The sequence below is a fragment of the Protopterus annectens genome, chromosome 15.part0 (assembly GCF_019279795.1).
Source record: "Protopterus annectens isolate FY-2018-M chromosome 15.part0, PAN1.0, whole genome shotgun sequence".
NCBI classification, from domain to species: Eukaryota; Metazoa; Chordata; order Ceratodontiformes; family Protopteridae; genus Protopterus; species Protopterus annectens.
The window spans coordinates 195,327,686-195,350,937 of NC_056749.1; the positions used below are offsets into that span (position 1 = coordinate 195,327,686).

Sequence of the window (23,252 nt, forward strand, 5' to 3'; positions counted from 1 at the left end):
TATAAATAGCTTTAGCCAGATGCTAGGCACTACATCTGGACCTGGGTTTTCCTCTACATTACAGCATGTTACTATTTCTTTTAACTGTTATATCCATTTGGCATCTTTGTTATGTTCAACGGAGTCTTTATAAATGCTTCTCCAAAATGTACCCGTTTCTTTTATCTTGCTTTGTTTCCAAATTCTAAATAAAACTTCTTCAGGTTATCAGTGAATTGCTGGTTTTGTACTTTTCTTTGACATTTATCTGCATGCCATCAGTATTTCTCTGCTTGTGCTGATATTTTAGTTTATTATTAGTAGTAGTATATGACAAATTTTTATCTGTTTTGATACAGTGTGTTGCTCTTACCATGGAATTTTAGATGATGTGTTATCTGTATTCTTCTAACAGTTATTTATAGTTTTCTCTATACATTCTTCCATGGTGGCATTCTACTTGTCCCCTTCCTTTCTTTGGTTACTCTACATTTTTGTATTAACACTTTGTATTAGTTTAGATGCCCATTAGTATATCCTATTTACTTCACTTATATCACAAGAATGTCTCTTAATAGTCCTGATTACAAATTTCAACTGTTTTACTAATCTAACATGTTGGGTCTTATTTACTTTCTATAATCAAATTCTTTCATCTATCTTAATATGTCTATCCATCACTATGAAATCAAGCAGGTCTTATCTTCTATAATTTTCTTCTGAAATGAGGGCATCCTCTTCGCTCTCCATTCCTGCCCTTTGCCTTATTATGCAATTATAAGTGGATTCATGTTTGTGTCTTGCAGAAGGCTCCAAAACATGACCCTGTGTTGTATCATTTTTTGATGCAACCTGCTCCATTTGCTTCTCCTTCATCTGTGTACTCAGAGACCCACTGTGTTATGATATTCCCTTTGTCAAGAGTTTCCACACTAAACCTTTCACTTCATGGATGATCTAGCATTTCAGTTTGTTTTATTTCCATCTCACTAACTTTCTTTTTTATTACTTGTTTTCCATCTTTGTGATCTTATTTTGTGTACAGTGAAATTTACTATACCCGGGTGTCTTTGCCTATATTTCGCTTCAAATATTTTTTTGAGCTGCAGTTTTCATACTGATTAGTTTGGCTTTTTTCTATGTATAAATACCATAACATATGAGATCTCTTTCTTTCCCATGTCCATATTTCATTTTAATACCTTTCAATAACCTCTTCTTTGATCTTTATCATTTATCTCCTTCCTCTGTTGCTTCCTTTTCCATACAGCTTGATGTTTCTTCATCTAGACAATTCAGTGTTTTGATCTGTTGCATTCAGGATCTTACATTATTATCTGTAACTTTTAACAGTTTTTCTAGTGCAAGTATTTTTATTTTAACACACATTGGACTGAGTGTACCCCATTTAGACATTGTTAGCTGGGATTCAGCCAGGTGTATTTTTTCTAGCAAGATTCATAGGAAACCTAGCTTTACAAACAATTATTTTCACTATGGTAGTGCACAACCTTTTTTATGAGAAAGAATATTTCTAGATGTCAAATAATTAGGCTTTCAAGAGATAAAAGAATGCAGAAACTCCTGAATAAACTGGAATGAATAGATGGAGAAAGAATCTTTGGGTAGTACACAGTGAATTGCGAGGTAAATGAAGGCAGAAATTCCAGAAATTGGACCACCACCTTTTTTTATTACCAAAGTTTGGAAGAGTGCAGTCTTTAAATCTGTAACCAATGCCTTCTCTTTGTCTATTACAAGGCAGGGCATAAAAATGTGAACACTTCTAGGTATATTTCCTAAATACCACAAAGGAAATAGGATGCTGAAGATACGTAGATCTACAACTAACTTTGGTAGAAGAATGATGGTGGAAGTTCTTGAACAGACAAAAATAAATGTATAGAGATGGTTTGCTGTGAAAGCAGATTTAAACACAAATAAAATCCCAGTTCAAGTCTCTAGTAAAATGCAACAGCTCTCTCTTTGGTCATAACATTGCTCTATTTTTGATTGTGATTCCATACCAACTCTGACTTCACTCAATATTTAATGTATGTACATACTGTTATTTCAGTCACTCTGTATATAATGTCATTTATCTGTTACCTTCATACCATCAAGCCAAGTATAACAGTTATTTTCTATATAATATATGTATGTGTGTACGTGTGTGTGCGTGTGTGCGTGTGTATATATATATATATATATATATATATATATATATATATATATATATATATGGGTTCATGTCATTCCATCGACAAGCAGAAGATCGACAGTCACTCCACCGACACATGAAATAATCGAAACACGGACATTTAACAGGTAAGAGTTTTAATTTCGCTAATCATGCCTACCATGTTTTAGTAAGTGTAGCAGTGTTATGCATGTGTGGTAGGCATGATTAGAAAAATGTAAACCTCTTACCTGTTAAATGTCCGTGTTTGCGGTTTCGATTATTTCATGTGTCGGTGGAGTGACTGTCGATCTTCCGCTTGTCGATGGAATGACATGAACCCATATATATATATATATATATATATATATAGAGAGAGATTGCATTTTGTCATTCTCTCTGCATATAATTCATGTATCTATTATGTTTTGCTCAGGCTGAGACTGAAACGGATCTGATGGGAGCAGTGCTCAACCCAAGTTAACAATTTCAAGATAAAAATAAAGTATAAATAAGCTAATCATAATTATGGTCATAATTACTATCTACCCAAGGCAGTACTGACCTTTGATGAACTCACAAGCAAGCCAATGCCACCCCCTCCACAAAACACACACAAGTCTTGCCCTCTCATTCCCCCCACTGTAAATTACCTACACCTTTTCGATTACTTTTTTTTTTCCTTTTCTCACAGTCTGTCTTAACTCTTCAGATTTTCTTCTGCATTCATGCAATATGTCCTAACCAGGTAAAAATGCACTGTGACAACTGTGGAGGAAATAACTGAATTAAGCTAGGGGACTGGGAGCAAAAAGGTCCCCAGAAGCCACTGGGCGTGCTAGACGATTTGAAGTGCATTTTATAGTTTTTATTTTTAAAGAACCTTTTCATCCAATGATGCTCTGAATGAAAACCATGCTTAAGGAAATAAATTCACTGTTACTCTTTCAACTTTTGTTTTCCCAAGTATCCTTTCAAAGCACCCTGACCAAGGATACAACCATGGAAGAAACAGCTGTATTAAGCTGGGGGTCTGAGGTAAATTTTAGAGTTTTTTTTTATACAACCTTTTAACAAAACACAGGCCTCAACAAATACCATGACAGAGAAAAGAAATGTAGTCTTACTTTTTTTTATTTCAAGGAAGAAAAAGGCTTTATCAAAGGTTTAATTTTCAAAGCTGACAATATTACAATTCACAATAAACTCAGAAGACAGCTGCTTTAGGGGATAACATAAATATCATCTGGGAATAGTACTTTCCTCCCTATTCCCCTCAAAAAAGTCACCTTCTGTGTATCCCACCTCTGCTGTTAGTCGGATGAAAATTAAGGCATAAATAGCCACAGTTGCATATTTCAACAAACTGCTGCAATATGTATACACAACTAGCCTCATCATCCCTACTTTCAAATGACTGACACTATCTGTATGTTTGATGAGACACTAGGACACCACTGAAAAAACAAACAGAACATATTTCAACCTGCTGCTATTAAACACATACTAACAGCATGCTTCCTTACCTTCCCCAGAAGATAGCCACGTATGCATCTGATGAGATCTGATTATGAAGAGAGAGAAAAAAAATGATCACAGCAATGTTTCCAACTTGTTCCTCCTAGACAGTCCACTGCCTCTAGACAAGCAATAGTGATCCTCCATGTACATCTCTGACGTTTGTGAGGAAAGTTAAAGAAATAATGGTCATACTATCCCCATCCAAACACAAGATATCATGAACTGTGCTTAGCTCTGAGGTTTAGGATCACATAACATTGTTCCCAACCCTCAACACAAGCTACAGCAATTTTATGTGCATACATAGGAGCCACAATGGGTTCTAGACTAGGTGGGATTTGGTGTAAAAGCAACTACTATGCTTGTGACAAAATTCACTTTTACAGCCTTGACTTTTACACGGCAGAAGGTCTCAAAGAGGGAATCAGTTCCAACTCCTTGAAGGTCGAGGACAAAGAACCCAAACACAAAGCCCCCCAAGGGTGGGTCCAAAAATGGCATAAAGCCCTCAATGTTGAACCAATGCAATAGAGTCCCACCACTTTGTTTCAAAAATCTGGGCGCCATGTAGAATGGACCCAGGGACTCAGACATCAAGGTAAGAGCACCAGTCAGTGTGAATGGCACAGGGTCCTGCCTTGTTGCCCATTCCAAACACACTGGCTCTGAATGACAGGCCAGAGAATAAACAAGGAACAGGAAAATGGGACCTGTCTTCTCCACCCTCAGGGTGGAGGAGGAGGAAAGTACAGTTTTGTACCTACCATAAATGTAGATGTTCGAGTGCTAATACAGCTGCAGTAATCACATATGGGTTCTCTGCCGTCAGGCGGGTCCTCGGTCGGCCGAATTCCAAAGTCTTGGTCCGGCGTCGGTTGTTGTCGCCTTCTTCCCTGACGTCAGTGCGACAGGGGTATATAAGTAACAGCCGACGCCATGTTCTCCAGTCTTTCTTGCCCCAGATGTCAGGTGCCCCCAAAAGGAAGGCAATAGATAAATTTTATATATATATATATATATATATGATATATACAAGCAATGCAATGTTATCAAAAAAGAGTAGTTGCAAGCAAATACACCATATGAGGATAACCCAAAATAAGTTGTATGAGGAGGTGTTAGCCACTAGTCCTATACCTAGAGGGGAAGGAGGGAGGGAAACTTGTACTGCAGCTGTATTAGCACTCAAACATCTACATTTATGGTAGGTACAAAACTGTACTATGTTCATCGTGCATACAGCTGCAGTAATCACATATGGGTAGAATCCCAAAGCTACGCACAGGGTGGTAGGCACTAGGTAGAACTGGGGTGAGCCAGAATGCCCTGCAACACAGCAGTAGCAAGGCCTGCTCTAGTTTTGGAATATAAAGGCAGGTGGTAGTGTCTTGTGAAGGTATGTACAGAACTCCAAGTGGCTGCCTCCAAGATATCTTTGGTAGGAACTCCTCTGAGGAAGGCTGTAGAGGTAGCTGTGGCCCTGGTGGAGTGTGGTCTGATGCCTACAGGGACAGAGTTCCCATGATAGGAGTAACAAAATCGTATGCAGTGGCCTATCCATTTAGAGATTGTCTGTTTGGTAACAGACTTCCCTTGTGCTCCTACAGCATAAGACACAAAAAGTTGTTGTGATTTCCTGAAAGGCTTTGTTCTGTCCAAATAGTAACGTAGCTGTCTATGGATGTCTAAGGAATGTAGCAGCCTTTCTCCTTTGTTTTGAGGATTAGGGTAAAAGGTAGGTAAGTGTATGGCTTGATTTAAAGCTACCCTGGATACCACTTTAGGCATAAATGACGGGTTGGTTCGAAGGGAAACCCTGTCCTGATGGAAGATAAGAAAGGGCTGCACAGCCATGAGGGCTTGTAGTTCCGAAACCCTACGAGCTGAGGTAATGGCCAGAAGGAAAGCTGTTTTCCAGGACAAATATTGCAAATCTGTTGAGGCAGCTGGTTCAAAGGGAGGCAATGTTAATTTTTCTAGAATGTAATTAAGATCCCAGGCTGGCACTGGTTGTTTCCTTGGTGGTCTTATATTCTTAGCCCCTCTGAGGAATTTTCTTAAAAGTGGGTGAGAGAATAACGGCGGATCCATGTTGAATTCTGCAGAAATGGCTGAGGCATGGATTTTTATGGAGGAAAATGAAAGTCCACTGTTCAGCAGCTCAGCAAGATACTGTAATACCTGAGGCAAATTCAGTTTTCTAGGGTCCTGGCCTTTTTTCTCATTCCAAGAGCAAAACAGTTTCCATTTTGCGGATTTAGTCTTCCTAGTAGATGGCCTTCTGGCCTCCAGAATGACATCCTGAACCTCTTTGGAGAGTAGGGTCTGCTGTGGTGTTAAGGAATTTTCCATGCAGCAAGATTGAGTGTTTTCAGCTGACTGTGAAGAGTTTTGTAGCTGTGCTGAGTTAGCAGAAGAGGCATTAGAGGTAGAGGCCAGGGAGGAGTATGTGTTAGGCTCCTTAGGAGTGGGTACCAGTGCTGTCTTGGCCAGTCTGGAGCAATCAGTATCATCTTCGGTCTGTCTGCTCTTGCTTTCAAGAGCACCTTGGGTAGAAGAGGGAGAGGTGGGAAAGCGTACACTGTCCATGCTGTCCAACTGAATGAAAGGGCGTCCACCCTCCAGGCCTTTGGATGAAAAGTCCTTGAACAAAACTTTTCCAGTTGATGGTTCCTGTGGGAGGTGAAGAGATCTATGTCTGGCCTTCCCCATGCTTGGATTATCTTTGTAAACACCTGTGGATGCAGCTTCCATTCATGTGTATCTGTCATATTTCTGCTTAGATTGTCTGCCAGCGTGTTTTCCAAACCTGGCAAGTACTGTGCTTGAAGTTCGATTTGCCATTCCAGAGCCAAGTTCCAAAATGTCATGGCTAGTCTGCACAGGGGATATGAATGTGTTCCTCCTTGTTTATGTACCACATTACTGTGGTGTTGTCTGTTTTTATCAATAATTGCCCTGGATGCAGGAGGTCCTTGAATGCTGTAATTGCATTTATTACTGCTAGCATTTCTTTTTGATTGATGTGAAGGTGCTTTTCCTTTTGGGACTATTTGCCCCGAATGCACCTGCCTGTCATGTGCACACCCCCCCCCCCAGGCGTAATCTGAGGCGTCTGTTGTGATGACTTGATTTGCTTGAGGCTTGCAGAATGGGAGACCTGTGTTTGTTTGACATGCTTGGGCCCACCATTGAAATTCCTTTTGCAAACATGGAATTATTGGTATTATTGTTTCCAAATTGTGGCTGTGTTGAGACCATAGGCTTTTTAGGTACCATTGAAGCTTTCTCATATGCAACTTTGCACATGGGATTAAAAGAATGCAAGATGCCATGAAGCCCAGAGCCTGCAAGATTTTTCTTGCAGTAAGCCTGGTACAATTTGCTAGTGTTTTGAAGTACTGAGTTAGTTGCCCTTGTTTTTCTGGCGTGAGATAGGCCATCTAGGTGTTTGTGTCCAAGTTGGCACCCAGGAAAGTTATTTTCTGAGATGGTATTAGCCTGGATTTCTCTTTGTTGATCGTGTATCCCAGAGAATTCAGTAACCATGTTGCATAAGCCAGATGTTCCAGAAGAGTGCGCTTGCTGTCCGCTTGGATCAGGCAGTCGTCCAAATAAGGGTAAATTTGTATCCCTTGAAGTCTGCAGTAAGCAATTACTGATGCCAGGCATTTTGTGAATACTCTGGGTGCAGTAGATAAGCCAAAGGGCAATGCAGAGAATTGATAGTGGATTGAACCTGCAAGAAATCTGAGGTATCTTCTGCAGCTTTGTCTGATTGGGACATGCAGGTATGCCTCCTTGAGGTCCAATGTTACCAGCCAAAACTCCTTGCCCAGCATGGGAAGAAGCTGCTGTAATGTGAGCATCTTGAATTTTGTACGAGTAGAAATGTATTTAGGATGGATAAGTCCAAAATGGGTCTCCAGTCGGTTCCTTTTCTTGGTACCAGGAAAAGTCTGGAATAAAAACCTTGGCCTTGTTCGTGAGTCGGAACCTCTTGAATGGCTTTCATGTCCATGAGTTTTGTAATTTGTATTTGTGCCTCTGCCCTTTGATTGTGTGGCAGGTTTGGCATGCCTCTCATTTTTGGAAGAGTGTGAAAATGAAATCTGTAGCCTCTGTTTATTATGTCCAGGATCCATTTGTCCGTTGTGATAATATGCCAATTTCCTGAAAATAGGGCCAGCTTTCCTCCCAAGGGAGCTGCCAGCTGAGATTTGCTTGGCATGAAAAGGGATAAGTCATTGGGTTTGCTTTCTGTATTGTTGTGCACTGTCTTCGCCACCTCTTGGTGCTTGAGTTGGCCATTGCCTGCCTCTATATGATCCTTGAGATTGTCCTCTGCCCCTTGAGCGCCTGTATCTGCCTCTTTGGGGTTTGTCTGTGGCTGGAAAGGACCAGTTTTTTGTAGGCCAGTTTCTACTAAAACGAGGTGGCTGTACCTGTAGAAAAGCCTTGACAGTTTGCATAGATTTAGCTTTTTCTTCCATTTTCCGTAGTATCTCCTCAGCATTAGTACCAAATAGCACATCCTTTTGTAAAGGAGCATCTAGTAGTTTAGCTTTAACATGATCAGGCAAGCTTTGTTCTCTAAGCCAGGCATGTCTACGAATGACTGCTCCTGTAGCAGCAGCTCTACTAGAGGCCTCTAAGGCATCATAACCACATTGTAAGGTGTGTTTACCCACTTGTTCTGCACTATGTATCATATCCTGCAATTCCTTCAAATCTGGTTGTTCAGGTTGAGATATCTTGTTCCTTAATTGAGATAACAGAAACTGCTGATATTTAAGCATATGGAACTGACAATTTAAGGCCCTCATGGCTAGGGTGGTCGAGGTGTATACCTTTTTCCCCCACCTTTCTAAGGATCTAGATTCCCTTTCGGAAGGTAGCGGGTTCTTGGCAGTAGAGGCCTTCATTCCCTTGGGGCCTTGAGAAATGGTCTCAGGGTCAGCATTATGGCTTTTGAAAAGAAATTGGTGAGAGTTAGGGACTCTGTAATACCTATCAGGTTTGACTGGTGCAGGAGGCAGGGAATCCGGATTGAGACAAGCCTCCGAGTAAACATCAAGTATGTCCAGGACAGGAGGACACATCCAAAGAGCTTTCGGCAGAAAGCTGTAAGAAAACCATCAGAGGATGGATCTAATCACTACTAGACAGTAAAAACTATCACTGGAACACCACACACACAATGGAGAATCCTCTAACATAAATGGAATCTCCAAGGAAGGAAGGCACAGGGATGAAAAGCGGACCTCTAAGTTAAATGGGCCGCCGAGAGCCCTCCAACTTAAACGGGTCTCTTACAGAAACAAAGGCAAAAACATGGACAGAAGGACTAAACAGGTTTTTATCCAACTCTATCACACAATATAAGGCAGAAAAAACTGACAAAAAAAATGTAGAAAAGTGAAATAAATTCTACTCTGCCAACGACCTAGTAAGAAAACATCCCGGTCGCTTGAGAGGCAAATGAGATCTGGGGATTTTACCAGATACATCATGGGATAGGAGGTAGCCTCAAGCCAGTGGAAGCTCTCAAGCGTTTGTATTTGGCAGAGTCGGAACCGAACCCAACCAGCAAGAATTACAGCGAGATAGGACAGCATAAAATCCTTTCCTTTAGACGGTGCATTCATGTTCGATTCTAAGTAATTTCTTAAAGGGATGACAGACAGCAAGCTATCCTTTGTAGACACATAGCTGACCCTATGGCCCTAGCCAGTATGTCAGTAAAACAGAAACTGCTGTAGGCTACTGGACATCTACTCTAAAAGTCCAAAATTCAAGCTCCTGACCACAGCTTCAACTTATTTCAGTAACAGGTCCACTAGTAAAGAAGAAAGATGAGTGGGGTGGCATTTGACTAACATACTGATGAGTGTGCCTTCCTTGGTGAAAACTAGGAAAAGCACCACCTGGTGCTTGAAGACAGGAGGTTGGAACTGTTGCTGGCAATGTCCCTTGCAAAGTGAGAGGCAAATGTTGGTCTCAACCCATGGCACACACCTTTTCCTTGTGAACCGATCATGCACAGGGGTGATAAGGCCATTAAGGAAAAACTTCAAACCACCTACATGATGGCCCCTCCCAGTTCATCCTCACCCTGGTAATGAAGATGGAATGGGCAGATTGACGGGGAAGATGGTGATCAGCATACACACCCTCCTAAAAACTAACAGCATGTTTTCTGAAGCTATGTTCTTGCAACTGTAATTCAAGCTTTCACAAAAATTCAGAAATCTGTTAGTTAGTTAGTGCAGGTCCTAAACCATGTTTCCTGGCATGGAAGGAGCAAGAAAACCTCCCTTAGTCCAAGCCACTGGACCCTGATGGCAGAGTACATTATCTTATGTATCACAAACTGTGACCTACTGACTCCCAAGAAAGCTCTCCAGCATAAGGTAAGCACAGTCTAAATGACTGACCAGGAACACAGTGATGTCTGCATCCTAGACCTCATTCCAAGTACAGAAACTGGGGATATGCTTCCCTCAGTTTCTCCACTCTCCACCAAAAGTGACAAAAGGTATGGATTTGTGCACTGAACAACCCAGGCAGAGCTCAGCAGCAGCAAAGAGTGACAGTTTTAGAAATAGTATTACCTCTAGCTCTAAGAGGACTTAACATAAACTTATCAAATGACAATACAATAAAATAAAATCAGTCCTTCTAAGATCCCTGCAAAAGGGGTAACCATGCACCGACATTATCTTGACAGGTAAACTAAGTGCTCCTCCCTCCAATATCTGCAGGTCATCATCAACCCCCTTTTCCCCATTTTTACATAGGGATGGGGTATCATATCAAGATTAGTCAATGTGACAATCGCCTAGAGCCAATGTTTGTACTGTAGGGTGGCTAGTGCTGTAGTCGGGTTGAAACCCTGCTACTTAAACAGATTCAATGCAGATCTTTGCTCCTTAATTAAAAGGCATAAGAACATTTTGTGGCTTTATATTTAGACAATGCACATAGGACTTTTTATCAATGTGCATCAAGAAAGAGATCCAAATTAGGCAAATGGCAGAAAAGAACTGATAGGCTCAAGGCCTACATGTGGTCTATACATTGTCATTTGACAATGCAGTGTACACCAAGTTTCCTTCACCGTGGACATTCAGAAAACAATACAGAATTATGACTGTAGTGCATCAACCAAAATGCAAGACCCAAAAATGAATGAATGTTAGATTTGCACTTATTTCATTAATAACCCAAGTCCCAACTCCCCTCAAGACAGCATTCGAGAAATGAATCCACTACATAGTAAATATAAAGCCCAGGCAACCTGAAACCAATTAGTAGTTTGATTGCTTTATAACGTTAGCACAGGATGATGCACATGCCTATCCAGTGAGAAAGGGGGCAGTACGGCACTATTCACTGGCTCACACTCAAAGAAAGAGAAGCACTCTGAGATTGGGTTCTAGGGGTTATTAATACACCAAATCGCTTTAACAGCAGGTCTCATCACAAATGCAAAGAAGCATGAATCTGCACTGGAGAGGACATTATGTGGTCATTGGTGATGTACGTCATCCATCTCACTCCCCTCAGGAGAGATTGTTAGGCCTAAACAAATACACAGTCACTACCAGCATGCCTGTGAGGGAGTAAACCACCACTGTGGCAACCTGAATGAAGGTCTCTTCTAACAGCTCTTGCTCTCACTGGGGAATACTCAGGACAGGGGAATGAATGGGCAGAGCGGATGGGAGGTTTGTTGATCAGAACAAGCAGTGGGAAAGAGCAAACAGAATAAAATATCAGCACAACACCTTTCCAGTTTGCTTGTATAGATCTTTAAACGTATTCTCCTCCTTTCTACACCACTGCTATACTGATGTTTGATACCTTTTCTGTGACTAATCCACACAATGCTATTTCTGTATGGCATTCTGTTCTACAAACATGAACACACCCCTCTTTTCATCTGTTAATACTTTGCTGCTTATGGCAATCTGCACAAAACTGATTTCCAATATCATATTCCACATGCCCTGCATAATTTTACCTCATGCTTGTAATTCTTTGTTCTGCCTTACTGCATTTAATCAGTGTATAAAGTTACAGAGCAGTTTTTCATACCTTAAACAGTAAAATTTTGTCTGAATTTAGTGCTCACTGCTAGCTGTACAGAGACACAAAAACTGTTCAAGGGTACATTTACAAAACTATACATCTGCTCACCAAGATGTCTTTCATGAAACATTTAAACAATTAAACTGACTGCTGCTGCCAAAAACAATAAAATGTGCAGAAAACAAAAAGGATACATGGAGAAAGAAATATCCAGTGATGTAGTTTCTATGTATTCTAAGAAACAATGTGCATAAACCTTACAATGTCAACTCCCACATGAACTTTCCATCTAAGTAAATCTCATTAATATGTAAAGCAGGATGCCACCTGATGTCATGTGCATGCCTAGCTTATCAAAATGAAATTATGTATGTGATTATAGCACCAGATGTTTTGTTTGCCTTATTCAACATTCAACATTTGAATAAGCCCTTTTTAATTGGTATTATGCTTTACTCTACCTGTGGCACAACTCCAAGCGCTTTCCTCAAGCTTTCCAAGCTTACATCTTTAATATTCTGTCCAGCTACATAGATGTTTCCCTTCTGAGGCTCATAGAAGCGGAATAACAATCTTACTATTGTACTTTTCCTAGAATTAAAAAAAAAGGAAAGAAAACTAGTTATAAGATACTTTAATCCTCAGATCAACAGTCAAGATTAGTAAGTATTCTCCAGACAAAGATGTATTAAGTTTATTCATTTAAAGTCCAGTGGCAAACAGAACACATTTGATACAAGCCAGTTCTCTGCTAGTCTGTGAAAAGCATCAATTTCCACAACTAAAAAAAAAAAAAAAAAAAAAAAAAAAAAAACTATCCATGAGACGCACGAAAAAAAAGCACACAAAAATATAAGGAAGCAGAGAAACAGCATGGAAATAAATGTGGAGTCCTCCTGCACTTCACGATGATCGTGTATGATTTTTATGATTTCACACCCAATTCTTTATTAGAGATCAAGCCTCTAACAAGGACAACAAAATGACTGGATGGAAACGTAACATTTAAGAATCATTACTATTCTGTTTTTATTACAGTTCAAGTGATCAACTCAAATCTGTGATTAAAATTCAAAGCAAAGCACTGTCAAATGAAATCCCATTAAAAAGGGAGTGATAGCCTTTAGTATACCTAGATTTGAGACATTAAAAATCTTGCCCTGTTCAAGATTAACTATTTGAGACTAGCAATGTTAAAGAAACAAAAAGCAATAGTCTGTTCACTACAACACAGTATGAAAACAAAGCTGATAATTACTCAAACCTCTTGGAAAAAAAGAGACTAATTTTTAGGCTGGGAGACCTGCTGAGTCACTAAATAATAGTGTAAAATATTTATACAGTTGCAGACAATCGTGGAACCCAAAATAGATTCTGTTTCAACAGGTGTACCACATACATATTTTTAAGTGTAGTATACACAAGTCACTAGAAAAAGGAATAAGCTGAGCAACAGGTGCTTGAATATTCATTAGATAAGTTTACATTAACACAACGGTCTGCAGTGTTTTACGGTTGGGATACCAAAAGAGGATCCTCTCTGAACACATTCTTGCATTCTGTAGCTTTTCTACTCAAATCTGTTCAGGCCTCTCATTAGTTTATGTTGTGACAACAGGCAATGGATCAAGGAGACTATGCTCAGCAACATGCTCTGTATTCCACCTCCTAAGGAACAGAATCTACACTGCAGGTAAGGCAAAACCACATGGATATAACATTATGCACTTAGACTTGGCAGAACATCCAGCTATAAAGCAGGTGGTAGGCCCTCCCAAACAAGTGGAGAGAACAGCCAACAAGCAACCCATTGCAGACGGTCCTCCCCAAAAGCAATAACTATTGTGAATGCATACATATCTGCAGTCTGCAATGTTTGAGAAGAATCCTATGTAGTAAACAAATCACCTCTCTAGGAAGGGTCTGTGAAACACTTAAGTGTCAAGGAAGGCCCAACTCCAAGAAACATGGCCCATGCAGTAATGTTTGATGAAAGCATGAACTAATGATGAAATGGCAGCAGCAATGATACCTTATTAAACCAGCACTGGAAGAAGCTACACCCCTACTGAAATTATCTTTTAACCACAGTAGCAAAGGGGCATTCAGCCAATTTATGCCAAAAATATCAGGTACATACAATTACAGTTGATAACGTGTATGGTTAAATATGTACTACCATAATAAATTACAAAATTATCTAGACATTTTATTTAGGTAGGTCACCAAAAATGGGATATAACTTAATGCCAAGAAATGCAGTGTGATGCAATTTGATTCTGGAAATAACCATTATCCTTATGCTCTGAATAATGAAATTTTGACCTCAGTAAGTTCTATCAGAGATTTAGGATATATAGTGAACGATGCCTGTACTTTGATGATTATATCAAGACTGTGGTGAAGAAGTGTTATGGTCTTTTAAAAGACATCTTGAGGAGTATCAGTAGTAGAAAGTCGTCTTGATACTGCTTTTAACTTTTACCATATGGCCTATTAAGGAATAATATGGATTATTTGGTTGTTATAACAATTGCCAAATAAACAGACTTGAGAAAATCCAGAAGATTGTCACTAGGCAAGTGAGAGGACTGAAATCTTTTCTTAAAAGGAGAGACTGGATACTGCTTCCCTGCACTGGATTTTAAGAGGTAACTTGATTCTTGTGTATAATATATATAAGAAATGGGGCATTAGCAGCCTCTCTTGGTGTTGCATTTTTGGGGCATAACAACAGCACAAGGAATAATAATCTATATGCGAGATTGCCAGTTGTTTAAACATTCAGTCAAGAACAGGTATTTTCACTGAGATGGAATTTTATAGAACTCTCTCCCTAAATATATACAGGAAGTTGGTAGCGCCAAACTTTTTATGTTCTTGATAGACACATGGTACAGAAACCTATATTCCTGGTCTAACTGTTGGCAAACTTTTAAATAGCTCGTAGGAGCCCTGAACTTGAATTTCTTCTGTACTGAACATTGAAGTTGGGAGCGGGCAGCAAACTCTATCTTGCCTATCCAGGGGGCAGAGGACTGATGGTCCAATGGTTGTTTTACCACATGCAAGTCCAAGTGAAATGGCTATAGGTTTGTCTTACCAAGCTAGTGATGGCAGTCCTCATTAGCATGTGGTTGGGAGCACTCACACATGCAAGAAAAGGTTACAGGAAGCCCGTGGGGCTTAGGGGTGCCATGTAAGCCATCAAAGTGAGGGTTAAGAGTTCAAAATAAATAACAAAAATTAACTTGATGGCTCTGTAAATGATGGCCTCCATGATCAGCTCTCACACAAATTGATGGAATGGGCTGAATGCCTGCAAAGGGCTAAAGGGTGGTAGAAAGAGAGGGGCAGCAAAAAAATATGCACATAAAAAGAGAGAGCGAGAGAGAGATAAATCCAAGAAATCCAAAAGCAGGAAAAATGGATTACTTTTGAGTGGACTGAAATACATGTGAAAGGCCAAACAGGGTCCCTAAAGCAATGGCCTGCAGTACTGACAAAAAAGGATCAGAATGAAAACTCTCCCAAGCTACTATGCACTAGTTAAAATGTGATTACTGTACTGATGCACAGGTGGGTAGATGCACAGTCAGCCTATCTGATGAACACTAGAACACCTGCCTCAGCTGGGTGACAGTCATGCAAATGGGTCAAGATGGGCAGGCTAGCATTAGCCGCTCTCTCCTACCAGCACCTGGTAGCTCCTCTAGTCCCTGGGTTCATTAACTAATCCAGATCAATCTGTGTCACTGTAGACAAGGCTTCATTTCTATGCACCGTGGAATCAGGTAGCATAATGGCATTCATAGCATCCTTAAGCAAGGCTTGGAGGACTGACCAGGCTATGCACTATTCCAACATCTGTTGATGAGATATATTGCAAACCTACAAAACAACCACCTGACATGAGAAACCTGAGGAATTTGGAAGTGCATACAGATAGCAAGGATCACTTCAAGTGTTACACAGACATCTACCGGCAGTTGTGTTTAAAGAAATAAAATTATCTGTGCTATTTCCTAGTGGGAAATGTGGTGCCACTCAAAAGGATAATGGGAAAAAAAGTTTCAAGTTCTTCCACTTCCTTGCTCACTTTTTCACAGTCTCCCTCCTTTCTATTTTCCCTCGAGTTAAGATTATTCTCTTTCCCAAAGCGTCTTTATGGAAGGAAATATAGTATATCAAAGTGCCACCTCTCTGCTCTGCCACCTAACATTAACAAAAAGGACAGAGAGAGTTATGCACTTACCATGACAGATCTTAAAGTAGGCTGTGCATCTTTTACAACCTTTATGACTTACAGGCATTAAGAATGCATATCAGATTAAATATTACCCAATTATCAGATACCCTTCCCCTAACCATAATGCATCACAGATCTCTCAGTCTTCAGGTCTGAAGTTAACATGAAGCTAAGGAAAAACAAAGAAAGACACAAAAGAGAGAAGAGGGCAAATTATTAGTACAATTAGAGTGAAGGAGGGTATGTTATCAATGATTGACCTCCTCCTTAATGATCTATCATTATGATAAGTAAATAAAATGTTGTATCTGCTAAGAGGAGGTCACTGTTTTGTTAACCTTTAGGATGAAGAACTTGGCTAACCCTCCAGTTTAACCACTGTCAACAGGAAGTGCCAGTCAACACCAGGCGTGAGAAATTATATGGACTTCGGAGCATACAGTTGTATAAGCAAACTTACCATAACAGTAGATGTTTGAATAAATCACTGCTGGAGCATGCTAAGTTACTTTGGGCGCTCTACCAAGAATCAGATCAGCAAGACAGTTTCCAGACATTTAGGTCATCCTTCCACACTCTTTACCACTGCCATGTGCAAGGCTAGTAGTATAAAGGCAGTGGCTAAGGCAACAAAACTTCACAGCTTTCTCGACTCAAAAGGGGACTACAGTCCTGCTCAGTACAGACCATACCAATACTGCACCAAACTAGCAAAGACATGTGGGGCAGAGGGAGGGAGCTAATAGTGTAGCAGTGATCTATGCAAACATCTACTATTATCTTAAGTTTACTTGCACAACTGCACTATGCTCATCATTAGATCACTTCTGCAGTAGCCTAAGCTGTATTGGAAGAATTACAGAGCTTAAAAAGATTAGGAGGAAGAAGCTGGATCAAAGTCCATGAGCCCTTGGAGAACAGTCCTAGCAAAGTCTACTCTAGACCTAGAAAAGGCATCTAATTTGTAATGCTTGCTAAAGATATGTACAGATGAACAAGTTACTCCCTCTAGTACATTTCTAGAGTCCACCCCTTTCCAAAAAGCCACTAAAACAGCAAAAACCCTGGTACAGTGGGACCTGACTACGCTTGGAAATGCTTTTTTATGGTGGGAGCAACAAAAAGCTACTGCATGGAATAACAATTTAGAAATACTTGTTTAGACACTGATTATCCCTTTTTCTTACATTCGAGAGAGGAAAAACAGTTGAATACAAGCCCTAAAGGTCTTTTATCCTGTCACTGCAGTATCTGAGTTGCCTCAGGACATCCATTACGTGTAATATTCTTCTCCCCTGATTTTTTGGCTCTGGGAAAAAAAAAAAAAAAAAAACAGGGAGATGAACAGCCTGGCTAATGTAAATCTGAAATGATCTTGGGCATAAAATGAATGACTCGTTCTTAAAGTTACACTATCTTTGTAAAAAAGTGAGATGGAGCAAATCGCCACAATGACTTGCAACTCGTACATTTTTCTTGAAGAGCAATAAGTAACGCTATTTTTTCCAGATATGAATGTCAAATCAGCCTCATGAGCAAGCTCAAAAGGAAAGTGCAACATTTTCTAATACAAAATTAAGATCACAAGAAGGAGCCACATATCTACTAGGTGGGTGACTATAGAACACCCATTTCAAAACCTGTTTCACAAGAAGTAGGAAGAAAGCTTGAACCTTGAATGAAGAATGAGAAAGGCCAGAGGATGACAATTTATACAAAAACAGAATCATGGAAGTATGAACCTTAAAATGATTGTTGTTCTTGGACTGGCACTAACTAGAAAATATTTTCCATTTGTCTATATGTGATTTTCTAGCAGCAGATTTGCTGGCCTCCTTTAATACATGCTGCACGTCCTCAAAAAAAAAAAAAGTGCCTAAAAGTTATTAGACTTCTATCATCCAATCAACTGAAGAAGTTGATGACTGGGGTATACCAATCAGTCCCTATCTTGTGTCAACAAGGCCATTCTGTACGGAAGCTTGTTATAATTGCTCTTAGCCATTTTTATAACAAGGGAGAAAAAGTACAGTTGTGTAATATCTTACCATAACAATAGACGTCCTTCTCTTTACTGTTGCAGTATTCTTTACAATAGGGATCCCCTGCCCAGGGCAGCCCAACATTTGGCCGGTATACAGAAGCCTTTAGGTTGTAATGGCTACGCCGTATGTCACATGGATGCTTCCCGCGCATGGCATAGGCATAAAGGTGACATCCGGATGTACCATCCTCAGAACTGAAAAGTCCCAGCAGGAGCAAAAGCTTAAGGATATCAGGCACATCCAAAAGGAAAAAGGGCCAAGGGGAGGAGGGAGCGAGCAAATACTGCAACAGTGAAGAGAAGGACATCTACTGTTATGGTAAGAGTTTATATAACTGTACTATGTCCTTTCATATCACTGTTACAGTATTCTTTACAATAGGAAGAGTACAATAGCTTAGGAAGAAGACTGCGAGGAGGAAGGGTCTGCAGAGCCCTCTAGGAAGCCATGGAGAATGGCACCAGCAAAACCGCTTCTGGCCCTAAAAATCACATCCAACTTAGTGCTTGGTAAAGTTATGTGCAAAAGTCTAGGTGGTTGCCTCAAGAATAAAATTAGCATCCAAACCCTTGAAAAAAGCACCAGAAGAAGCGGCAGTTCTAGTAGAATGAGCCTTAATAAAAGAAGGAAGGCTCTTCCCATGAACAGACTAGCAAAAAGAAATGGCTTTAGATATCCAAGAAGAAATGGTTTGCTTGAAAACAGTCAAATCTAAAGAACTAGGATGAAAAGAAACAAAAAGCTGTTAAGACTTATGAAAAGCTTTAGTCTTCCCAAATAATACCAGAGTTGTCTATGCAAACCCAGGGTGTGCAAAACATTCCCACAAGCAGAATGTGAAAAAAGGGAAAAATGGGCAAATGACTGATTAAGAGACAACACATTAATCACCTTGGGCATAAAAAAATGATTACAAAGGGTCACCCTGTCCTTATGAAAAACGAAAATTGGGAGGAACAGCCATTAGGGTTTGCATCTCAGACACCCATCTGGCAGAAGTATTTGGGCCAAAAGATGAACAGTCTTTCAAGAAAATGCTGTAAGGAAGTTGTAGCAGCAGGCTCAAAAAGAGCCTGAATCAATTTTTCTAAAACAAGATTAACAACCCAAGAAGGAGGGACATGCTTCCTGTGAGGCTTAATGTGAAAAGCACTTTAAGAAAAATATGCTAACCCAGCACTGAGCAATTTACACATTAAGAGAGATAAACTAAGGAACATCCACAATAAGTTGATCCACATTGCAAGAAAGACACCAAACAGAAAATCTCTTCCGTTTTGACAAATAAGATTTTCTAGTAGTGGGTTTCCTGCAGGACCTGAAGCATATTCTCAAAAAAGAGGTGTCTGAAGGGGGTCAAAATCCGTATCACCCACAATGTCAAATGAAGAGTGCCCAGGTGGGGATGGATGATAAACCCTTCTTGTGTTAGTAAGTTGCTTCCTGTAAGCTAACTTGTGATGATTACACTTGGCTAAATGCAGAAGAGGGAAGCAATGTTGTGTGGGCCAAAAGGGAATCACCAGCAAGATTTTGGGAGCATCTAGCTTTATCTTAAGCAGGACCTTCAGAATGACAGGAAGGGGGTGGAAGGCATAATGAATCACCGTCCAAGAAAAAAAGAGAGTGCGTCTACCTTCTAGATCACAGGACATGGGACTCTGGTGTAAAACAGAGAAAGTTGGGGATAAATGTGGATGTGTAGATAAGCATCCTTGAGTTCCAGGAAGACAAGAAAATCCTGAAGAAGTAGAACACAAAACAAGGTTTAAAGAGATAGCATCCAAAAGGAAGGGACCTTCAAAAAGGTGTTTAGCTGAGAAAAATCCTGAATGGATCTCTAGATGCCTTCTTTCCTGGGGTTCAAGAAAATTCTGAAGTCAAACCCCTTCCTCCTCTGAAGAGTGGGAACTTCCTGAATTGTCCCATGAGCCAACAGGCCCCCAAAGCACCTCTGGAAAAAACAGCAGCTGTTCCTGAGGAATGCCCAAAAAGAGGGGAAGAGATTTCCAAACCATGTAGTAAACCTGGCTAATTATGGAAAGAACCCAGGAGTCTTGGGTGACCTTTAATCAAACAGGAAGGGACAGGAAAAGACACAGAAAAAGAGGAATGTGACTGAGAAGAACAGGGCAAGGACAGTCAGACAGCACCTGGCTTGTCAGGAAAATGAAGGTTCTGAGTAGAAGGAATTTGGGTAGACTTAGCAGGAGGAGCCCTTCTACCACCCTTTTAACCTTTGGGCAGAGGGCGAGTCTGTCTATGAACAAAGGCAGGCTTGTCGGGGTAATTTCTTTGAAACTTGGGAACAGGTGAAAGAAAAGTATGCTTCAAATCCTGTAAGGCCTTACCCTTTTCTTGCAGGGACTTGAAACAGCTCTGCAGCAGCAGTAGCACCAAACAAATGCTTATTATCCAGAGAGAATCCATCAGTTTAGCCTTGATAACATCAGGCAAAGGTTGAAGTCTAAGTCAGGAATATCTCCACAAAACAGGTCCAAAAGCAGCAGCCTTAGATGAAGCATCAGCTGCATCACAGCTGCATTTAACAGAATGGCAAGCAACTTGGGAAGATGTCCCTAGCATGGAAGGAGCAGACGCTTTCCCTTTCAGAATCAGGAAGATCTGAAATAGCCTGACAGGCCTGAGACAGAAGAGCCCAAACATATCTGGTCTTGTGTGTTGGACAGTTCACAGCTCTAAAGGCTAGGGGCACAGACGTATACACTTTCTTACCTAGCCTCTATATGGTTCTGCTGTCCTTGTTAGAGGGAAGCAATTTTGTAGAAGGCAACAATTTAAAGGGTTTATCAGACACAAATGATACCATAGAAGGGTTATCAAAGGGGCATTTATAAAGAAATTTGCAATCATCAGACATTTTATAAAACCTTTAATTTTTTTTTTAGGAGCAGGGGGCTGAAATCATAAGTAAGAGAAGCAGTGGAAAATGCATCCAACAAGGTAGCAAGAACAGGAGGAACAGCAGAGGGCCTAGGAGACTATTTGTAAAAGCTCATAGTACCTCTTCTGGACATCAAACACCTGAACATAGTTCATTTGAAAAACTCCATCAGTCTGGAAATAGTGTCAACAAAATATGTCTCCTCAAAAGGAGAGAGAGGACTGATAGATGCTTCTTCCTCAGAACCATATTCTAAGAGAAAAGGAATACAAGAAGAATAAGTCAGGGATTCTTCATCTGAATCTGCATCATCCTCAAATGACTCCTGCTCCCTAGGCCTCTTAAGAGGAGTAGAAGACCAAGGAGGGGCAGGAACAGAAAAGTACAGTTGTGCACACTTACCATAAATGTAGATGTTCGAGTGTATTCACTGTTGCAGCCATCACATTTGGGTTATCTGCTTGCAGTAGCCCTCAGTCAGCCTGATTAACAAAGTCTTGGGTCTAGAGTCGGTTGCTGTCCCTTCTTCCATGACGTCAGGTCATCAGGGGTATAAAACCTGCAGCCGATGCCATTACATCAGTTTTTCTTGTCCCAGATGTCAGGTGACCCCCTAATGGGAAGCAATTAAATCTATAAACATACAAGGTTATACCTCCAACAAAAAAGCAAATACACCAAAAAGCTTTTGAGCATAGTAGAGTAGAGTAGAGGTATAGCCAAAAGAAGAAAGGGGGCTGGAGGGAGGGTAACCAGGACTGCAATAGTAAATACACTCGAACATCTATATTTATGGTAAGTGTATACAACTGTACAATGTTCTTCGTGTTTCACTGTTGCAGTCATCACATTTGGGTAGATTCCCAAAGCTAGGGATGGGAGGAGGAATTTAGATAGCATTAGGACCAGCTATAAGGCCCTGCAAGACTGCAGTGGCAAAGCCAGCTCTGGATTTAGAGAAAATTGGCAGATGGCAATGCTTGGTGAAAGTATGTACTGAACTCCAGGTAGCAGCTTCTAGGATGTCCCTGGTAGGGACGCCTCTGAGAAAGGTTGTAGAGGAAGATGCAGCCCTGCTTGAGTGGGATCTGATCTCCTGTGGGATAGGTTTTCCATGGTGCTTGTAGCAGAAATGAATGCAATGGCCTATCCATTTGGAAATGGTTTTCTTTGAAATAGCCTTCCCCTCTACCTCTGCAGCAAATGCCACCAGCAGTTGATCAGATTTCCTTTGAGGTTTTAGTCCTGTCCAAGTAGAATCTAAGTTGTCTGTGAAAGTCTAAAGAGTGCAGTATTTGTTCCCCTTAGTTCTGTGGGTTAGGAAACAAGGTTAGCAAATGAATGGACTGATTAAGGGCCACACTGGATACCACCTTGGGCATGAAAGAGGGATTGGTCCTGAGGGACACCCTGTCCGCATGAAAGATGATGAAAGGCTCCACTGCCATGAGGACCTATAATTCAGATACCCTCCTTGCTGAAGTGATTGCTAAAAGGAAAGCGGTTTTCCAAGAGAGGAATTTTAAATCTGCAGTGGTAGCTGGCTCGAAAGGAGGAAGGGTGAGCTTTTAAAATACAAAGTTAAGGTCCCAGGCTAGAGTTAGGGCTCTCCTGGGTGGTCGTAGATTTGTGGTCCCTCTGAGGAACTGCTTAAGCAGTGGATGAGAGAAGAGGGGAGGTTCTGTGTAATAATGAACTGAAATTGCTAAGGTTGTGAATTTTGATGGAGGAGAAAGACAGGCCCTTGTGAAGCATCTCAGTTAAGTATTGTAAAATCTGAGGTAAATTGGGCACTGCTGTTCTCATCCCTTGAGATGGATCCAGGCACTGAATCTTTTCCATTTTTCAGCATACGATTTTCTAATACTAGGCCTCCTTGCCTCTAAAATGATACCCATCACTGGTTTACTGAGGGATGGTAAAGGAGAGATTAGGTAATTTGCCAGGCTGCTAGATTCAGTGTATGAAGCTGAGAGTGCCGAATCTGGTTCTCCTGCTGAGACAATAGTGTAGGAGTCTGAGGCAGGTGCCATGGGGCCAACAGTGACACACTGCACAAGAGGGAGTACCAGTGTTGTCGAGGCCAGTCTAGTGTAATCAAAATAGTCCTTGTTTTGTCTTGTTTGATCTTTAGTAGTACTTTGGAGAGCAGAGGCGGAAAGGCATAAACTGACAGAGCATCCACTTTCCATGCTTGTTTGTGGGGAGTCCTTGTGCAAAATTTGTCCAATTGATAATTCTGGGGGGAGGCAAACAGGTCTATATCTGGGCTCCCCCATT

The 23,252-nt window shown here is 40.7% G+C and overlaps 1 protein-coding gene across 2 annotated transcripts in view; it reads right to left on the reverse strand.

Annotated features, from left to right (window-relative positions):
- Positions 1–23,252, reverse strand: part of ABCB7 (ATP binding cassette subfamily B member 7) — a 1,517,597-nt gene that overhangs the window by 457,049 nt on the left and 1,037,296 nt on the right. For both annotated transcript variants that reach the window (XM_044057689.1, XM_044057687.1), the window contains one exon: positions 12,235–12,364. In XM_044057689.1, coding sequence (XP_043913624.1) covers positions 12,235–12,364 — 130 coding nt within the window. The remainder of the gene's footprint in view (positions 1–12,234; positions 12,365–23,252) is intronic.